The 18,156-nt window shown below is 64.2% G+C and overlaps 1 protein-coding gene across 1 annotated transcript in view; it reads right to left on the reverse strand.

Moving 5' to 3' along the window:
• Window positions 1–18,156, reverse strand: part of CDH4 (cadherin 4) — a 537,076-nt gene that overhangs the window by 27,592 nt on the left and 491,328 nt on the right. The window contains exon 10 of the mRNA XM_047852619.1: window positions 2,412–2,549. Coding sequence (XP_047708575.1) covers window positions 2,412–2,549 — 138 coding nt within the window. The remainder of the gene's footprint in view (window positions 1–2,411; window positions 2,550–18,156) is intronic.

The following is an 18,156-nucleotide window of genomic DNA, read 5'->3' on the forward strand; positions in this document are numbered from 1 at the left end:
GTGCCATCGCCTGCCCTCCCCGGGTGGCCACACCTTCTCCAGGGCACCTGGGTGCAAGTGCGGACCAGGATCTCGAGGCAGCTGGGGGCTCTGAGCATCCTGTCCGGTCTCTGGGAGCTTTTGCCAAACCCCGTGGTGGCTGGAGGTGACCAGGAGGGCTGGGCTGAGTCCTTGACTCCCCGGGTCGCCATGGTGGCCCATGCCCGGAAGCACATCCTTCACTACCAACAGGGACAGCTGGCTTGGTTTCCTTCTGCCCTGTTCCCGTGGCGACAGTGGAGGTCCCGAGGCTGTTTCCTGGGGGTCCTGGCGGTCACGAGGGCTGGTGCCACCGCCCCAGCAGACAACAAGGGTTCGCAGTTGGCACCAGGACATGAGCGTATCCCCGGGAACAGTGTCCTCTTGCCTGGGCACCCGCCCGGGACCACCTGAGACCCCTGAGGCGGAAGGTGGGTTCTGAGTGTCCAAGGTGCCCACCCACTCGGCGCAACCGCCAGGGTCGATGTCAGATGCCTGGCGTGGTGCTGGCTCCGCCCCTCACTACAAGGTCACCTCTGGGAGGCGTCCTGCTCCCGAGGGTGCTGTGGTCACAGGCGCTAGCGCGGGCCTGGCATGTCCAGAAGACAGGTCTGCCCGGCCAGGTGTGCGCCAGGCCCTGCTGGGGCCTGCAGCCTGGGCATTATTCTCCTTCCAGGGTCGCTCGGGGCCGCTTCACCCATGTCCAGACTCCCCGGGACATTGGCCCAGGGCCTTTCCCGCCATTGCCCACTGGCCCAGGAGAGCAGGTGGCCGCGGAAGCCAGCCCGCTCCTCGCCAGGTGGGCTGTGGATCAGCAGCTCCGCCCGCGTGCAAGCTACCGTCCGCCCGCTAGATGGCGCTGCGCCCCCACAGGCAAGGCCACCCCGCCGGTTCCGGGATGTGGGAAGTTGGGGAGGGGGGTGGAGGTACAGGGCTGTGGGGCCTGGGGACTCTGCGATTCGGGGACAGGAGCGCTCGGGGCGTGGGGCATGGGGAAGCAGGAGGAGAAGATGCTTGGACCCCAGGGAGGCTCTCGTCTCCCAGACTCTGGCCTGTGAGGTGTCTTCCTGGCGCTGACCGCCTTCTCGGGGAGGAGGAGGGGTCTCCTCTCTGTTTCCCCACCGCCTTCCCCTCCCCCTCCCCCGTCCCCCCTCGCTGCACAGCAGGTGCAGCTTCTGGGCTCCAATCCAGCCGCTCCCACTGACGGGCTAGCAGTGAGGGTCTGGGCAAGTGACTTCGTGTCTCTGAGCCTCTGTCACTGAGGGACTGTCGGGCGAGGGCCCTGACCCTCACAAGGTTGGGGGGACCAGAGCCTGGCAGGGGAAGGCTCCCAGCGTGGCTTGTGCTGTCGCCATTACTGTCACCGTTATTGCCGTGGCCCCCTCACCCAGTCGGCCCTCCGGGAGCCTGGACCCCAGCAGAGGCGGTGGCTCTGAGAGGCCATCCCGAGACCCTGGGGTGGCAGCTGCCAGCCAGCACCACTCTGGGGGCCCTTGCTGACCTGACCCTCCCTCCCGCCCATCCTGGCCCCTGCACCCGCCACACCTGAGGACGGCCGCCTGCCCTCGCCGGGGGGCACAGCGCCGCTCGCCAAGGACCCGGGCAGTCATCCGGGGAGGGTGTGGACCAGTGAGTGGGGAGAGAGCAGGGCCGGCCCCCCGAAGACGGCTGGGTGGCACAGGAGGGAGTCACCAAACGTGCCGGGCACTGAGTGGGCCGTGAGGATTTCCTGGGGAGGGGCTCCTGGCGGGGCAGCGCTGTTGAATCTGCGACCCCGGGGCCCTGCCCCTGGGACGTGCCGGCACGAGCGAGCGCAGCTGGTCTCTGTGACTCGTGGGCTCTAGACTCAGAACGGAGGCGCATGAATGCCCACCAAGTGCACTTGGTCACCCAGGCCGGGAGCAGCCTGGTGTGGGCAGCTCTGCCCGAGGGGGAGGAACGCCCGGCGTGTCCCCACCCTCCACGACGTTCTGCTCACGGCAATGTTCTGCTCCTGCAGGAGCCCCCCCCCCCCCAAGACGTCGCGTTGCATACACGGCCACACGCAGCCGCACGCGTGCCTCCCAAAGCGACCGGGCCCCAAAACCACGGGTCAACTCCGGAGAGAGTGTCCAGCCCAGTCTGTCCCGGGCACTTCTCAGAGTGTCCGCTGCGGCTCAACATCGGGCCTCGCGGTGCCAGACCAGAGCACACGTCCCCCCGCACCCACCCCCGGAGGCAGAGCCTTGGCAGGCCCTCCCGCCTGTCTCCCGCCGCAGACCCCGGGGAGGCCCCCTCCGCGTCGGCCTCCCGCTGCCCAGGGCCGTCGTCCCCCGCCGTCCGTCCCTCCATCACACTCAGGGAGGGGAGAAGCGGCACGAGCCGCACCCGACGGCCGTGAGCTGCGTACTCACCGTGCTCGTGGTGAACTCCGGCGGGTTGTCGTTCACGTCCGTCACCGAGATGATGGCCGTGGCCGTGTTCGACAGGCCGTAGTTGAGGTTCCCTTCCATGTCTGTGGCCTGGACAATGACTGTGTACTGCTGCACTTTCTGGAGGGACGGGGGCGGGAGGGAGCGGGCATCAGTTTGGGTTCCGGCCCGTTCTTTCCATCAACACGCATGCTCCCCGTGGCCGGCCCCTGCCGGGCGGGACACTGCCCGCAGGGGCCCTGGCCGCCCTCGGCTCCCGAGCCGCTGGGAGAACGCTCCCCTCCGCTTGCTGTGGGGCCACCGCGCGGCCCGGAGCGGCCTGGCTGCTCTCGTCTCGGCGTTCCCGGCTTCGGGAGGCGCGGATCATCGGTGCCGACGCAGCAGGGAGAACGGGGGGGGGGGGGGGGGGGCCGAGAGCACCGTGTCGCGTGGGGTTCGGGAAACCAGGGATGGACACTTTGCAGAGAGAGGGGCAATCCCACGGACACGCCAGGGCTCCCTGAGCCGCCCTCACACCGGCCTCCACATCCGCGGCCCAGAACAGGGTTCTGAGTTTACGGTTTTGTGCCATCGTTTCATCGTTGTCTGTGCTCACCAGACGGAGCTCTGGGAGGCCACGGCTGTCTTACTCGCCACCGTGTCCCCAAAGCCGACTGCAGTGCCCACCACACAGAGCATTAAATGTTCCTAAGCGACCGTCGGTGACAACAGAGATGCTGAGGAATAGTGAGCTTGTCCACTGAGGTCCCTTGGTGCCTGATAAGGCGTCTGGACATTTGTGGACAGCTGGGAGTCGCTGAGGGGCCTGGAGAGAAATCACGTGATCCAACAAGCGTATACAGGGGGTCAGCAAACTATGGCCCTCGGGCCAAATCTCCCTACCACTGCTTATTTAATCTGTAAATAAAGTTGTACTGACACAGGGCCACGTCCACTCATTAGCGCGCTGTCTGTGGCTTGTTTCTGCACGACAACAGCTGAGTGGCCGTGACAGAGATCACGTGGCCGGAAAAGCCTACAACGGTCACTGTCTGGCCCTTGACAGAAGGCGTGCGTCAGCCCTGGGCTCTGACACCAGACAGCATGAGCCGGGTACCCCCGGGGCAGGCTGGGCAGGGACACCACAAGCTTCTCCGGGAGCCAGGGCGGGGGAAACCGGGGGAGGCTTCTGGAAGAGGAGGGATGTGCTGCCCGGAGGTGACAGCGTGGCAGCCCCTCCCCAAGCTGGGAGGAGCGTGTCTGGGCTCACGAAGTCCATCTGGCTGGGCCCTGGACTGGGGTGGGGGCTCTGGGGGCTCGGGAGCGTCCACACACTGTTTCCCACCTAGAACCTGCCCTGTCCTCCCACCAGTCAAGGCCACTGTCCCATGCGACCGTGGCCTGGGGGCCCGGTGCAGCCCACTCCAGGGTCAGGACGCGTGTGGGGGTGGGGGTGTGCTGGCTCCTGGCCCCCATCCTCCCCCCACTTCCTCCCCCCGGCTGTCACTCCAGGTGGTGACAGGAGCCCCTGGAGGAGCAGGAAACCGCTCCTCTGTGCACGCCTGCGTCACTCCTTCTAGGGGACCGATCCGTTGGATGGGGGGTGGGGAGGCACAATCAGGGCTCCTCAACAGGCCTTCCAGGGCCACAGGCACGAGGGGAGGGGCCGAGAGGCGCGGCAGCACGGGGGCCAGCCTGCCAGGCCTCAGTCCCCATCTGTGAGAGGCTGTGTGCCTGGACTCCAGCCTAGTGCCTGGTACACAGTAGACCCTCGATCAGTGTTTGTTAAGTGAATTGAGTAAATGCCTAAAACAGCTGACACTTGTGAAAATGGATAGAACTTGCAACCAAGGAGACGTAAAAAAATAATAGAAATAGCTTCACTCTGGTGCCGTGCCACGTTCGAAAGTTTTCTCACAAAAGATAAACCTTTACTTCCTTCCCTTCTTCCTCTCTGTCATCCATTTACCCATCCATCCACCCACCCATCCCTCCATCATCCCTCCCTCCCTCCCTCCATCCACACACCCCATCCCTCCATCCCCCTGTCCCACCATCCACCTATCCATCCAGCCCTCCACCCATCTACTCACCCATCCATCCATCTACTCATCCCTCCATCCACACCCCCATTCATCCCTCCACCCACCCATCCATCTATCCCCCATCATCCATCCTGCCCCCTTCCCTCTCTCCTTCTAACCACCTGTCATTTATGTCAGGAGAACCACAACCACCCCATGAGGTGGCTGACATCTTTTCCCCTGTGCTGGGCACAAGGGAGCTCTAGAAAGAGGGAGAGGCTTCCCCTTGGAGGTGCATCAGAGATGGTTCTTGAGCGAGGAGCGTAGGGCTCACCGGAGAGGGAAGCTCGGACAGGCAGTGTGAACAGCAGGGGCAGGAGGCCCAGTGAAATCAGCCCAGCACGCGGCCCTGCCCATGCGGCCCTGTGTCTTCTCACAGCTGGGACCACCGGGCACACCAGGGGCAGGTGGACGTGCCGGTGGGGATTCCGGATACCCGTCGTTGCCTTCTGGCTTTTGTCGTGGACAAAATGCATACGGAGCCAACGGTGCCCACACGGCAACATCAGTGAAGACACCTAGCAGTCTCTTTCTGAACGGACGGTACATGGAGAGCATGGCGGGCGCCATCCTCGACGGACTGCCCGCGACAGCAGCTCGGTCAGGATTCACCTTCACCGGTGCGGACAAGGCACACGCAGAAACCCGCCAGGCCTGGCCTCGTGGCCCTGCCCGCGGCAGAGGCCGCGTCCCCAGGGCAGAAGGAAGACGCCCTTCCTTCCTGTCCATCAGAGGGGCCACCTGTGTCAGGTCACAGCTCTGCCTTGGCGAGGACTAGGACGCTGGTGCTGGAGGCGGTGCCCGTGCCGGGGGAAGGCCGGCAAACCGATCCTGAATCCCCACACGCCTGAGCCTCGGTCCCTCTGCACCCCGCCCCGCGTGCTCCCTGCCCCACCAGGACGCGGGCGCAAAACCCGGTTTCCCGCAGCCTCACTTTGGAAGGTTCTCTGGTTTAATCTGACTTTCTCCTCCCCCCGGCCCCGCAGGACCGACTTCCAAGCCGCACAGAATCTCGGCGGGATCCACCCGTGATGGGCAGGGGACACCTCGGGCCTTCCTGCACGCCGGTGTCCTTCATCACGGGGCAGCCCGGCCACCCGGCTGGGTCGGCGTCCCTCTGCCAGTCCTGCCATGTGGCCACACGTGCCCAGGCTGGTGCACACTGACTGTCACATCGCCCCCCACGGCCGGCCTGGCGCTCGGGCTCCGTGGCGAGCACCCTGTGGGCGCCATCGGGGGGAGCAGTGAACGAGTAAGTGGGGCCTGGCAAGCCAGCGCCCGGCGAACGAGTGGGCAAGTGACGTGATGCCTGCAGGATGCGGGTGTACAGGACCACACCCACCCCGCTCCCGGGTTCCTGGCTGCACCCTTCCCCTGGCGCATCACGGAGCCCTGGACTGTGAGACAGCCGGCACATCCCCGCCCCTGTGCTGGCCTTGCTCAGGGCACACGGCAGCGTCCCCTTCAGTGAGACTTCCCCCACGACCTCTGCCACTGGGGCTTTGACTGTCTGACCCCCGGGGTGGGAAGGAAGGGGGCCCGGTGGAGCAGACACGGAGCGACCAAACCTCCTGCCCCACCTTGCCTCCCAGGGCCACCACCACAAGGGGCCAGAGCAGAGGACCCGAGAGGGCACAGGCTGGAGGCCGAGGGAGAGATCTGGCCAGAGAAGAGAGGAAAAAAGTCTGATTGGAATGTGAAGTCTCTTTTCCACACCGTCCTGTGTCCTCAGTCATTGACTCACAAATGACACGGGACCACCTGGGCTACTGGCCTCAGAGACACAGGGACACACATCATGTGCACGTGCATGTGTACGTGAACGTGCGTGCCTGGTACCTGTATGCGGACGTATGTATGCACGTATATAGGTATGTGAATGTGTACGGTTGTGTGCAAGTGTATTTGTGTGTACACGTGTGCACGTATCCACGTGTACATCCGTGTGTGCATATTTGTATATGCACACGCACGCACACATATAGGTACATGTACACATAGTGCACACGTGCATGTATCCATGTGTACATCCGTGTATGTGCACGCACACATGTGCACACATACAAGTATATGTATATGAGTATGCATGATGCACGTATCCATGTGTACATCCGTGTGTGCATATTTGTATATGCACACGCACACATACAGGTACATGTACACATACGTGCACATGTGCATGTATCCACGTGTACATCCGTGTATGTTTGTGCACGCACACATGTGCACACACACAAGTATATGTATATGAGTATGCATGATGCACGTATCCATGTGTACATCTGCGTGTATGCACACATACGCATAGAGGTACGTGTACACGTATGTGCACACACGCATGTATCCACGTGTACGTCCATGTGCGCACATTTGTGTCTGCACACGCGTGCATATAGATACATGTGCATGCGTGTGCACGCGTGAAGGTATCCGTGTGTACATCCATGTGTGTGTGCACGTGTGTGCAGCCCACCACCACTAGAGGGTGTGCTGGTCTTGCTTTTGGAGGGTGGGTGGGGGACTCTCTGGGCCCTGAGTGGGTGGGGGGAAGACGACCCCCCCCCCAAGGAAGAAATGTGGGCAAGGCCCCAGCAGAGCTGGGCCTCCCGGTGGGCGGGGCTCTGAGACCTGGGCCAGCTCGGCCCTGATCAGGGCTTGCAAGGCTGGAGGCTCCCGGCTTGCGGGGGGTGGGAGGCACTCAGCTACTGTGCTGCTGCTTATGCTTCAGAAAGGACATTCTCAGACCCAGGAATGTCGTCTTTTTGCGGCACCAAATCCCCTTCTGGAACAGCATTCAGAGGCCGAGGAAGGCGGCCAGTCACCTGGCGTCCTTGGACACGATACCCTTACATAACCATCCCGTCGTTACTTACGGGAAGGCTTTGGCATGGTCAGCGGGTTGATGTGTTCATTAAATAAGGCTTCGTGTCATCGTTTCCGTGAGGCCTGGTGTGGGAGCCCTGACACGGTGAGGGACGTTTTTCAGGGCTGTTCTAGTGCCTCCGGCTGGCGACGCCACAGACCACATTTGCCGCGAGGCGCCTACGTTCCAGCGGCCCTGGGGAGCAGGGGTGAAACCCTCCCTACTTTGCAGTGGATCAAACTGAGTCCCGGGAGGGGGGCGCACATGGCTGGTGGATGGTGTGGCCGGGGTCTGGCCGTCTGGAGCCCCCAAAACCTGCCGCCCGGGTCTCCTGGGACAAAGAGATGACCCTGGACCCACAGTGGTCCTTCTCCACGGGCTGAGCTGTGCAGCGGGCCTCTGATCTCCATATCGGCCTCTGATGGAGCTGCAGGGAGGTGGCCGGTGGGGAGTGGGCGGGCCTGGGCCTCCTGAGTCTCCCACCAACCGCCCCCCTGCTGCCCAGGGGGACCCCTCCTCCTCCGGTGCAGTGAATTTGCTGAAATGGGATCTGGCCATTTTCAAGTTTGAGATGAGGTAAGAAAATCGAAAGTGGGGGGTCCCGGGGGTTTTTGCTTAAGATCCTCATAGCTCAGCATTTAAATTTTGCAGAACATCCGTCAAGAATGCAGCTGGCTGACCTGCCTGAGAAAAGCATCAAAGCTTCCTGCGGGCCCCGTGTTACCCACTCCCTGTGCCGGCCACCAGGACTGCACCCTGACCCACGTCAGGCCTGGGCTTGGACCCCCACGTGCCGGATGGGCCCGGGCCGCCGCCCCCCCCCCCCGCCGGCCCGAGAATGGCCCGTGTCACCCCCCACGCTCGTGTCTGCTGCAGGTGCTCTGCAACGGGCTGGCAGCCGGGATGCAGGTGTAAGTTCAGGCTGAGAGCCCGGCGTCCACCAGGCAAGCCACAGACCCTCCCAGCATCCCTCCTCCCTGAATGAGGCTGGGGTTCTCCTGCTGTCTGGTCACCGCCGGTGCCCCGATGCTCCCACCCTGGGCCACAGGCCCCCTCGTGCTTCCCTGCCTATCACTGCAGTCACTGCTGGAACTGCCATCCCTCAGACGCTGACCTACGAGTACACTGGGGGCTTGGCCTCCCCCCTGCGCCTGGGGCTTACTTGCTTAGCACCTGGGTGTCGGATCAGGCCCTGAGAACCAGCCAGGAGAGCTCACGGGACGGACACCGTGGGAGGAAGGCACACGGGAGGGACGCGGGGGAGGAGGGGACACAGGAGGGATGCTGTGGGAGGAGGGGAAACAGGAGGGACGCCAGGGGAGGAGGGGACACGGGAGGGACGCGGGGGGAGGAGGGGACACGGTAGGGATGCCGGGGGAGGAGGGGACATGGGAGGGACTCCGGGGGAGGAGGGGACATGGGAGGGATGTTGTGGGAGGAGGGGAAATAGGAGGGACTCCAGGGGAGGAGGGGACATGGGAGGGACACTGCGGGAGGTGGCACGGGAGGGACACCACGGGAGGAGGGGACACGGGAGGGACACTGCGGGAAGAGGGGGCATGGGGGGGAGGGGGTGCAGGAGGCGGGGGAGGCGGCACGGGCTGCTGCCCTGTTCACTGGGACTCGTCCCAAGGGGTGCGGGGAGCGTGACCGCCGAGGAACATGGGCTGCGGGTCCTTGAAAGCCCCATCACCCCACGAGCAGCGACCTCGCGCCTCGGCACGTGCCCGGGGGGCTGGGAAAAGAGTCCAACACACACGCTTGTCCAGGGCTCGCAGCTGCACTGGCCACGCGGCCACAGGTGGAAACAACCCTGATGCCTATCCACCCGTGATGAATGACCGGCTGCGGTCCACACACACGCTGCAATACGACTTTGGCGGCTCCAGGAGGAACGGAGCACGGACACGTGCTGCCCCAGGGGCGAACCTTGACGGCACGGCACTGGGCGAAGGGAGCAGACCCAGAGGCCGCCTGCTCTCGGGCCCCGCTGACGTGACATGTCCTGCCAGGGCCAGCCAGTTGAGACAGACATCGGAACAGTGGCCGCTGGGGGCTGGGGGGCAGGAGGGGCTGCAGGCGGGGACAGCGTTTTGGAGGGCATGACCAGGCGGGGGGGGGGCGTCTCCACTGCCCTCCGCACCCTCGGGGTGTGTGGGGCCGGCCGCCTCCCCCCAGGGCTGCGGCGATGCTGCGGCCGCGACAAACCTCACCCGGCCCCCGTCTCCTCCCTCTGCACCGCCAGGTTACTCTCTGCAAACGAGAGAACGTTCCAGCACTTCAGGGACGGCGTCCTCCCTCGGCCGCACGGGGAGTGGCCGCGCAGTCCCCAGCAGTGGATGAGCAGGGTGCCTGGCTGTGTCCCCATCTCCCTCTGTGGGACCGAGGGGAGAAGAGCTCTCAGGAATGACCACCGAGGATTTCGGGGGTCTGAGACCCTGGGAAGACACAAGCCAGTGGTAGGGGGCAGGGTGGGGGGGCTGTCCCGTCCTAGGAGATGCCTTGGTCCCTGAGTCCTGGAGTTTCTCCTCCTCGGGGACCCTCTCGGCCACCCGCCTAGGTCACAGACACAAGCACCTGCACTGGCGGGAGGTGGGGCAGCCACGGCCACACACACACAGCTCACGCCTGATCACGGAGGGGCCACGTGCCCTAGTTCTGCAAGTCCAGGATTCGGTGGGGCCTGCAGGGCCCGTGCCCTCCTGCACTGATGCTCTGGGCATTTCCCACTTGGTGTTGCTGCCATCTGGGGCCACATCATTCTCTGAGGGGGGCCGTCCCCAAGTCGCGACGATCAGAACTGTTCGCAGACGTGGGGGAGGGAATCCCCCTGGCTGGGAACCATCACTCCAGGGGAGGAGACAGCCGATACGTGAGCAAAACGTGCCACGTCAGGTACTGACAAGGGCTGTAGGAGAATGAAGGGGAAGCGGGCCGAGAGTGGGGGGGGGGGTTCGTGGGGCGCTAGTTTCCACGGGCTGGCCACACAGGGCTTCTTTGTGAAGGAGTCACTCGATCGGCCAACTGGTGGGTATCCTGGGGAGGGATGTTTTAGGCAGCGGGAACAGCCAGTGCAAAGGCCCTGAGGCAGGCACTCTGGCGTGGCCGGGAAGGGAGGCCATCGAGCAGGGGCAAGGTGGACCAGAGGGTGCAGAGGATACAGAAGCTACATTTGGATTTTACTCTGGGGGAGACAGGAAGCCACAGGAGGGTCTGAGAAGGCAGCGGTGGTCGGATCCGGTGTGGACTGGATCCCCTGGCTGTTGAGTGAGGACAGTAGGGCAGGAACAGAGGCCAGGAGACCAGCTGGGAAGGTGCCATCGAGGTCTGGCGGGCGGAGCAAGCAGGGGTGGGTGAGACAGACTAGAGGGGCCGTGGGAGCAGGGGCCCTGGCGGCCGAGGGCGTGGGGACGCAGGCCAGGTGGGGGCGGGGAGGGGGCCGACACGCGCGGTCGGCACAGTGACCACGTAGGGACATCCCTCCCTCTGCCTGGAGACGCTGGCTCTTCCCCCCTCTCCCTTGGGACGGGGTCGCTCTCCCTTCTGCCCCTCACTCTTGCTGGCGGCTTCGTGTGAGAGAACACAGGCGCCGGCCTGGGGCTCGTGGCTGCCGGACGATGGGGCTGCAGGGACCCCCGGGCAGAGGCCAGCCTCCCGGCGCCTCGGGAGAGCAGGACCCAGGATCCAGAGCCTCCCAACTTTCAGAGAATCCAGAAACTGGGACTTTTGTACAAAAATCTCCCGCTTAAATGCCGTTTTAAAACAGCAAACCCTCACTTCTGTGGCCGAACCTGTCTCTGGGCTGCTCGAGACCCTGGATTGGCTGACAAGGTGCCTCGAAGCCGAGGGCACGGGTGACATCCCTGTTCCACCCCAAGGAACGCGCCAGCTAGGGTCACCTGAGGTGGGAGCAGCTTTGGGGCCGCCCGGTGTCTGCCCTTGTGCCGGGAGGGCAGCCACCTACGTAGACGAGTGAGCACGGCTGCCACGCCGGTGGAACTTTAATTACAAAGTTGGATTTATTCACAGGCTGGGTCTGGCCGAGCCCAGGCCAGCACCGCCCTGACATCGCCCTCCTCCGGAGCCCGGGCGAGGGCGGGCCCTGCCCCACCCCCCACTGCCATCCCGTCAAACTGCACACCTCCAGGAAGAGGGTGGCCTCCGTGCGCCCCTGCCCTCCAGCCAGCCTCTGAGGAGGAGGCAGAGATGGGAGATGCCTGTCAGGGCTGAGAAGGCAGGGAGGGCTTCCTGGAGGAGTTGGCAGGTGGTCCTGCCACGACTCCCATCCCAGGGCTGGGACACGGGGCCCGGGCTGTTCCCGTGGGAGGCCCGGGTCCTTGACCTGCCTCCTCTTGCCCTGCACTCACATCTCGGCTCAAAAAAAAGATCGAAACCAATGCAAGGTCCACAGCGGGGGACAAGTCGCGCAGATCCCAACGACGGAAAGCGGGGAGGCCGTGGCGGTGATGCACCGCCAGGCGCCACCGGGGGCCACACCCTTCGGCTGTCGGGACGGCTCTGCTGCAACTGAGGACACAGCGGCCACGGCGAGCGCAGGGAAGGGCACGCGGGTGCGCCCTGGTGTTCGCGTCTCTTCCAGAGCGAGGGTGGCGGACCGCTCTTTTCCTCTTGGTGCTTATTTGTGTTTTCTTTAAAAACATGTTTCTAGGGGCGCCTGGGTGGCTCCGTCGGTTAAGCGGCCGGCTTCGGCTCAGGTCACGATCTCGAGATCCGTGAGTTCGAGCCCCGCGTCGGTCTCTGGGCTGATGGCTCGGAGCCTGGAGCCTGTTTCCGATTCTGTGTCTCCCTCTCTCTCTGCCCCTCCCCCATTCATGCTCTGTCTCTCTCTGTCCCAAAAATAAATAAATGTTAAAAAAAAATTAAAAAAAACATGTTTCTAAATACTTACTTATTTTGAGAGAGAGCGTGGGTGGGGAGGAGCAGAGAGCGAGGGAGAGAGAATCCCAAGCAGGCTCCGAGCTGCCAACACAGAGCCAGACGTGGGGCTCAAGCTCACAAACCGTGAGATCACGACCTGAGCCGAAAGCAAGAGTGGGACACATAACCGACTGGGCCCCCAGGGGCCCCCTTACTTGCGTTTTCTACCACGGACATGTGGCTTTTGTGATAAGAGAGACCACGAGGCGTTATCGTGGAGAAAGGCTCCAAAGGCTCCAGCCTGGGCTCCGGGGCAGGAGTGGCTGTGACGTCCAGCGCTGGACCCTGTGGCCAGAAACGCGGCTCTGAGGGTTCACAGCATGCGTGGACGGGCCACCGTGTCGGGAGCGGGCAGGGGCGGGCGGCAGGGTCTGGGGTGCAGATCAAAAGCCCCATGACGAGAGCACCTTTGTGTCTCCTCTCCTCCCCTTTCCGGCGAGGAGAGCGGGAGGACTTCCCAGGCGACATCCAGGCCACACGTGGTGAACTTACCCAGGGCTCCATAAACATGCCTGAACACTGGCCGGCGAGGAACGCCCACCTCCACCCCGCCTGGCCCCGCCACTGCCTCCCCTGCAGTGGGCGTCTTTGGAGGGCTTACAAGGGGCTCATTTTCTAGGAAAACACAGTTTTGGAATTTCCCGTGTGGCCTGCCACCAGGCTTGTCATGAAGCAAAGGGGACACGCCGACCCCGTGACCACAGGATACTCCCCCCCGAATCCGAGGAACGGGACGGCGTGGACTGCGGTCGATGGCGGTGATCCACGAGGGTCATCACACTGGAGCAAAGCTGCGTGGACCCTCCTCCACAAAATCTCTTAGTGTGCCGACAACGCAGGTGCGGCATCCCGGGAACCCCGGGCAGGCGCTGGCTTCGCGTCCCTGCAAGTCCCGTGAGGCCACGAGAGAACTTCCTGGGCCCACCCTCCTGCGGGGAGACATTCCAAATTGATGAAGGTGACTGGCGAGGGTCAGCACGCGGAGGGACGGAGAGCCTGGGTGGGGTCCGTGGTGACGGAGTGACCTCACCCAGGGGTAGGTGAAAGCGAGTCCCAGTACGTCCAGGGCTCGGCACCAGCCGCACGACACAGCCGTCAGAACAGAAAGCCACCCTTGCCTTCGGAACGGGGCCCGAGTGTCACGTTCGCCGTCCCATCCGGCCACGGACACTCTAACCGGGGAGGTTCAGGTGAGCGGTGCCTCCCGCTGGGCACATGGGAGACGCCGGGGCCTCTCACACCTTACGAGGCCTCTGCTGACATTTTAATCATGTAAAAACGCTCAATTTACATAGCTCTGCCTAATTAGACACGGTGGCAATTATGTTTGTGGATTTTCCCGTCCATAAAGATGGCTCGCTCTGCCAGACGGGAAGCTGGCTCCGAGCAGCGTCTGCGGGGTTTCTCTCCCCAGGATGCTGCCGTTCCCGGGGTGGGGGGACCAATACCCTCACGGAGAGAGAAGGAAAAGATTTGTGTAGGTGTCTCGTGGAGGAACCACGACATGTGGCCTGCGTGCCGCCCAAGGGGCAGGGGGAGGGCGCCCTGGCCGGGCAGGGGCGCGGGAGTCGCCTGGGGTCCCCGGCCCCTGCCAGCTCTGCCCGCTGCTTTACGAAAGCCTGGAAATGGAGCTGTGTTACTGTTTGCCGCCGAGCGGCCCGGACCAGGGCGTCCGCTCGACTGCGGGCCTTTATTCACACTCTCCCGGAGGCCAGCGGGGGAAGCTCAGGGCAGCTGGGACCGAGGCACAAGCAGGAGCTGGGAACATCAGTGAGGGGAGGACCCTCCCGCGGCCACCCCCACCGCGTCCTCTACCCGGAGGCAAAGGCAGACCCCGCGGGGAGCGCCTGTGGGCAGAGCGGGAGTGGGGATCTGGTGCGGGCCACCTGCTACGTCTTGCCAAGCGGCTGACGGGAGCCAGGCAGAGCCACAGTCCTGGCATCTCCCCGGGGCACAGAGTCACAAACTCAGAGTGAGCTCCCCCAGGGGGACAGACACGGCGCCCTGAATCCTGACGGCTGGTATCTCACGGTCATCCGCCGAGCGTCCCTCTTTCTGCTCCAGGCCCCACTCTCCGATGAAGTGCAAATGCCACCTTGTCCTGCCTCCTATCAACCATTCCCACTTTAGTATGAAGCTCTGGGTACCAACTCTCGTGGACCGAGTCCATAAAAGAGGCCCCAAAGAGCGAGGACACATAGGTTGGAGCGCTTGGTAGCTGGGAAACAAAAAAGTCCAGGCAAGTCCTGATGTCTCCGAGCTTCAGTCAGAGGCAACAGGGGAGAGAGATGGGCTCGCACGGATCCAAGGTCTGACAGCAGGCAGGGATAAGGGTGGGCTGGCTGCAGCCCCGAGGGGTATGGGGCAGGCCGCACAGGGCTCAGGTGGCAGGGGTGACAGATTTCTCAGACCGTGTCGCCGTGGGTCTGCCTCCCTGCCGGTCCCGCCCTCGCCACGTCCACCCTGCGGACGCTTCTACACGTTTCTTGAGCAACCGCAGTGCCCGAGGCATCCAGCCGATCGCCGGGCCGTCAGACCGGGCCTGCCATCCGGAGCTCGTCGGGCAGGGGACTCGCTGTAAAGGAGCCGACAAGCTTGCGCAGTCTCCCTCGAGGGGGGCCGCGAAGGAAACGCCCGGTTCAGGGGGAGGCGGAGGACGGGCGCCAGCCCTGTGCAGACTGGTCAGAGACGCCTCCCTGGGGGCGACGTCTGTGGAGACAGGAAGAACCGGGGCCTCAGGTCCCCGGGGACAGGGGAGGGCGTGGTGGGGGGTGAGCCATGAGGCGGCGGCGGAGGGGTGGGCCAGCCCTCAGCACCTGGGGAGTGGGAAGCTAGGCGGGGGCTGTGGGCGGCATGGGCACAGAGGCGGCTCCTGGCACGTCTCAGGTGCCGGCTCCTTCCTCCAGACCCCCTGACGTCCCTTCTGTCCGGGGACCTCCCCCCTTGCCCTACAGAGCTCCCGGGCTTGCCTGGCATCACCACGCCGCCTCGCCCCGCGACGCCGAAGGAGGCAGAGAGTGTCCACCAGCCGCCTCAGGACCACGGCAGCCCGTGGTCTGTGGATGTGCTCATCAGTGCAGACAGCTTGTGTCTGGTTATTTCACTTGACTCGCTTAAGATTCAGAGACCACCTGCTCTGGGCGGGAGGATGGGAAGGGCAGCCGGAGAGGGGCGCCCGGCCGCTGAGCGGACACCCGAGGCGGCCTCCCCAAAGGAGAGGCCCAGCCTCCCGGCGGGACGGGGCCGAGGGGCAGTGGAGGCCGGCGGACCCGGCATGGCCACACCCTACCCAGGCCGAGCGATGTGCGGGCCGGTGCGTTCCCAGTGTCTCCAAGAACACAGGGCAGAGGCCGGACGGCAGGGGTGTGGAGGACGGGGCCCACGCGGTGCAGGGGCTCAGACAGGACAGGAGGGTTCCTGGGTGGGCCGTCTCCACTCGGGTGCAGGGGCTCTCCCCGCTGGACAGCACAGCCTTTCTGGGGGGGGGGCCTTTGTGGGGGCTTTGCATCTGCAAAGTCGGCTCGAAGGTCTGGAGCGTGAGGTCAGGTGGGGGAGGACTTGACTGCAGGGCTTTGTGCCGAAGGCCGGACGACCGTCCAGCACAGGATGCGGACGTGGCTGTAGTGTGTGTGTGTGTGTGGGGGGGGGGGGGTCAGGCCAGCAGGTCACCGCACGGGACGCTTGTGGGAAGAGCTCGGCTGAGTGAACGGTGAAGACAGAAGGGCCCGGAGACCCTGGGAAAGACTGGATTTTGTCCTGAGAAAGGAGGCCATGGAGGGTGTTCATCTGGGCGATGGGTGGCTGGAGACTCAGGGCAGAGGGTCACGGGGCACGGAGGTCATTGTGCTTCACGGTGTTGGGTCACCAGCCCCCCTGCTCTGCACCCCTCGGCCGTGTCTGTCAAAGGGTGCCCTCCCGGCCTCTGGGCCCCGCGTACAAGGAGCCACCCCCGGTTCGGCCGGTGTCCCTTTAAGGGGGGCGCGGCTGTCACCGGCCGACGGACGGGGCATCTCACGTCTCCCAGGCAGCGGCGGTCGGCGGAGCTGGGAAGGCCCTGAGCCGCGGGGCACACGTCCAGCCCCACTCGAGGGTGCGTCCTGCCACCGGGCTGCCTGTGCCCTCAGAGGTCACGTCCTCTTCCTGTCCCGCCTCTCCTGATCGGCCAAACCCGACTCTCGAGGACCCTGTCGCCTGTCACGGCCGCTCCAGTCCCCCCTCTGTCAGATGTCACCGAGGTGCCCACTGAGGGGGGGAGGTGCGTGAGTGGGCTTCTCAGAGAGCCCTTCCCACGGACTCAACACCGGCCTGCTCGGCCCCCCACCTTGGGCCCAGAACAGGGGCTCGAGGGGGGATGGCCAGTTACTTCAGGGTGGGGTTGTTAGAAAAAGCAAATAAAAATACGGACGTACCACCCACTTAAATTGGAACTTCAGACACATGACTAACTTAGCATAAGTATGTCCCATGCGGTATTTGGGACATACTTACACTAAAAAGGACTTGTTTTTCTGGAGCTCAGGTCTAACTGGGTGTCCTGTGCTCCGTCTGGCAGGGTGGAGCACAGCCCCTCCGCTTGGCTCAGGAGCGTCCCCGGAGCGTCCCCTAGAAGGGCTGGGGGCCAGGCTGGGGTGGGCAGGCACCAGACGAAGACACGCACTTCAGGGGTACCGTCCTCCCTCAGGGCAGCACGAGCCCCCGCCCAGGGAGCCCTCACGTTCCCGTTTCTCAGGGGAGGAGAGCAAGGTCCTTGTGACTGGCAGCTCTGGCCGTCATGGGGCTGGGGTGCCCAGAGCTGCCCTAAGGTGGACGTGGCCCATACACGTGTTCCGTCTGCCTCGCCTGGGATTTTGAAAAAGGTCGAACCTGGGGCGCCCGGTGGCTCCGCCCGTTAAGCGTCCGACTTCCGCTCAGGTCATGATCCCGAGGTTCGTGGGCTCAAGACCCACGTCGGGCTCTGTGCTGAGGGCCCGGAGCCTGGCGCCTCCTTCGCATTCTGTGTCTCCCCCGCTTTCTGCCCCTCCCCCGCTTGCATCTGTCTGTCAAAAATAAACATTAAAAAATAAAAAGAGAAAAATCGAACCTGGAGCCTTCCCTGCTTGAGGTTCCAGTAAGGTCTGAGGTGTGGCAGGTCGTCCCCAGGCCCCTGGCACCCTCCCCCATGCCCCGTGTGACCTCCCAGCCCCCTGGGGCAGAGCCTCTCTCCTGCTCTTTGACCTGCGGCCTGAGACCCCCCCCCCCCCGCCCTGCCCCCCTGCCGGCCAGGAACCGTGAGCCGCTCTAGCCTCGCCTCCCTCACTTGGGAAGAAACACGACTGCTAGCACCCCTCCTTCTGCACCCGCACCCCAGGCTGTTTTGAGGACGAAGCGGTGCTGTGTGCACTGCCCGGCCGCGTGCAGCTTCCGTGGGGCCCCCGGACGGGCCCTGGTGTCCACAGCAGGTGCCGGGTATCTGTTTTCTGGAAGCAAGGACGGGGCCGGAAACGCCCACGCGTCGGCAGTTCTCCCTAACTCCCGCCGTCAGGGGGCCTGGCCAGCGTGCCCTCTGTCCTTCCCTCCCTGAGGGGGCCTGTTGGTCCACACACAGATTAAAGCCCGGAACAGAGGCCCCGTTCCTCCAGCACGGCAAGGCTGGCCTGGGGAAACGGTAGCATGGTATCCAGAGCCTTCCTCGCGCGGCCTTCCGGAAGGGTCCTCTGGAAAGAGGCTCCGTAGATGCCGCTTTCCTTCCGGAAGAGCCGACCCCGCCAGCCGGAGCTCCCGGTAGGGCCTGTGGTGAGCAGCTCTTGTTATCTGAGAGGGAGCTGAGGGCAGCCGGGCGGGCGGGACGCTCGGCTGGCTGGAAGGGCACCAGCCCTCCCGCCCC

This window comes from Prionailurus viverrinus, chromosome A3 (genome assembly GCF_022837055.1).
Source record: "Prionailurus viverrinus isolate Anna chromosome A3, UM_Priviv_1.0, whole genome shotgun sequence".
Taxonomy (NCBI): Eukaryota; Metazoa; Chordata; class Mammalia; order Carnivora; family Felidae; genus Prionailurus; species Prionailurus viverrinus.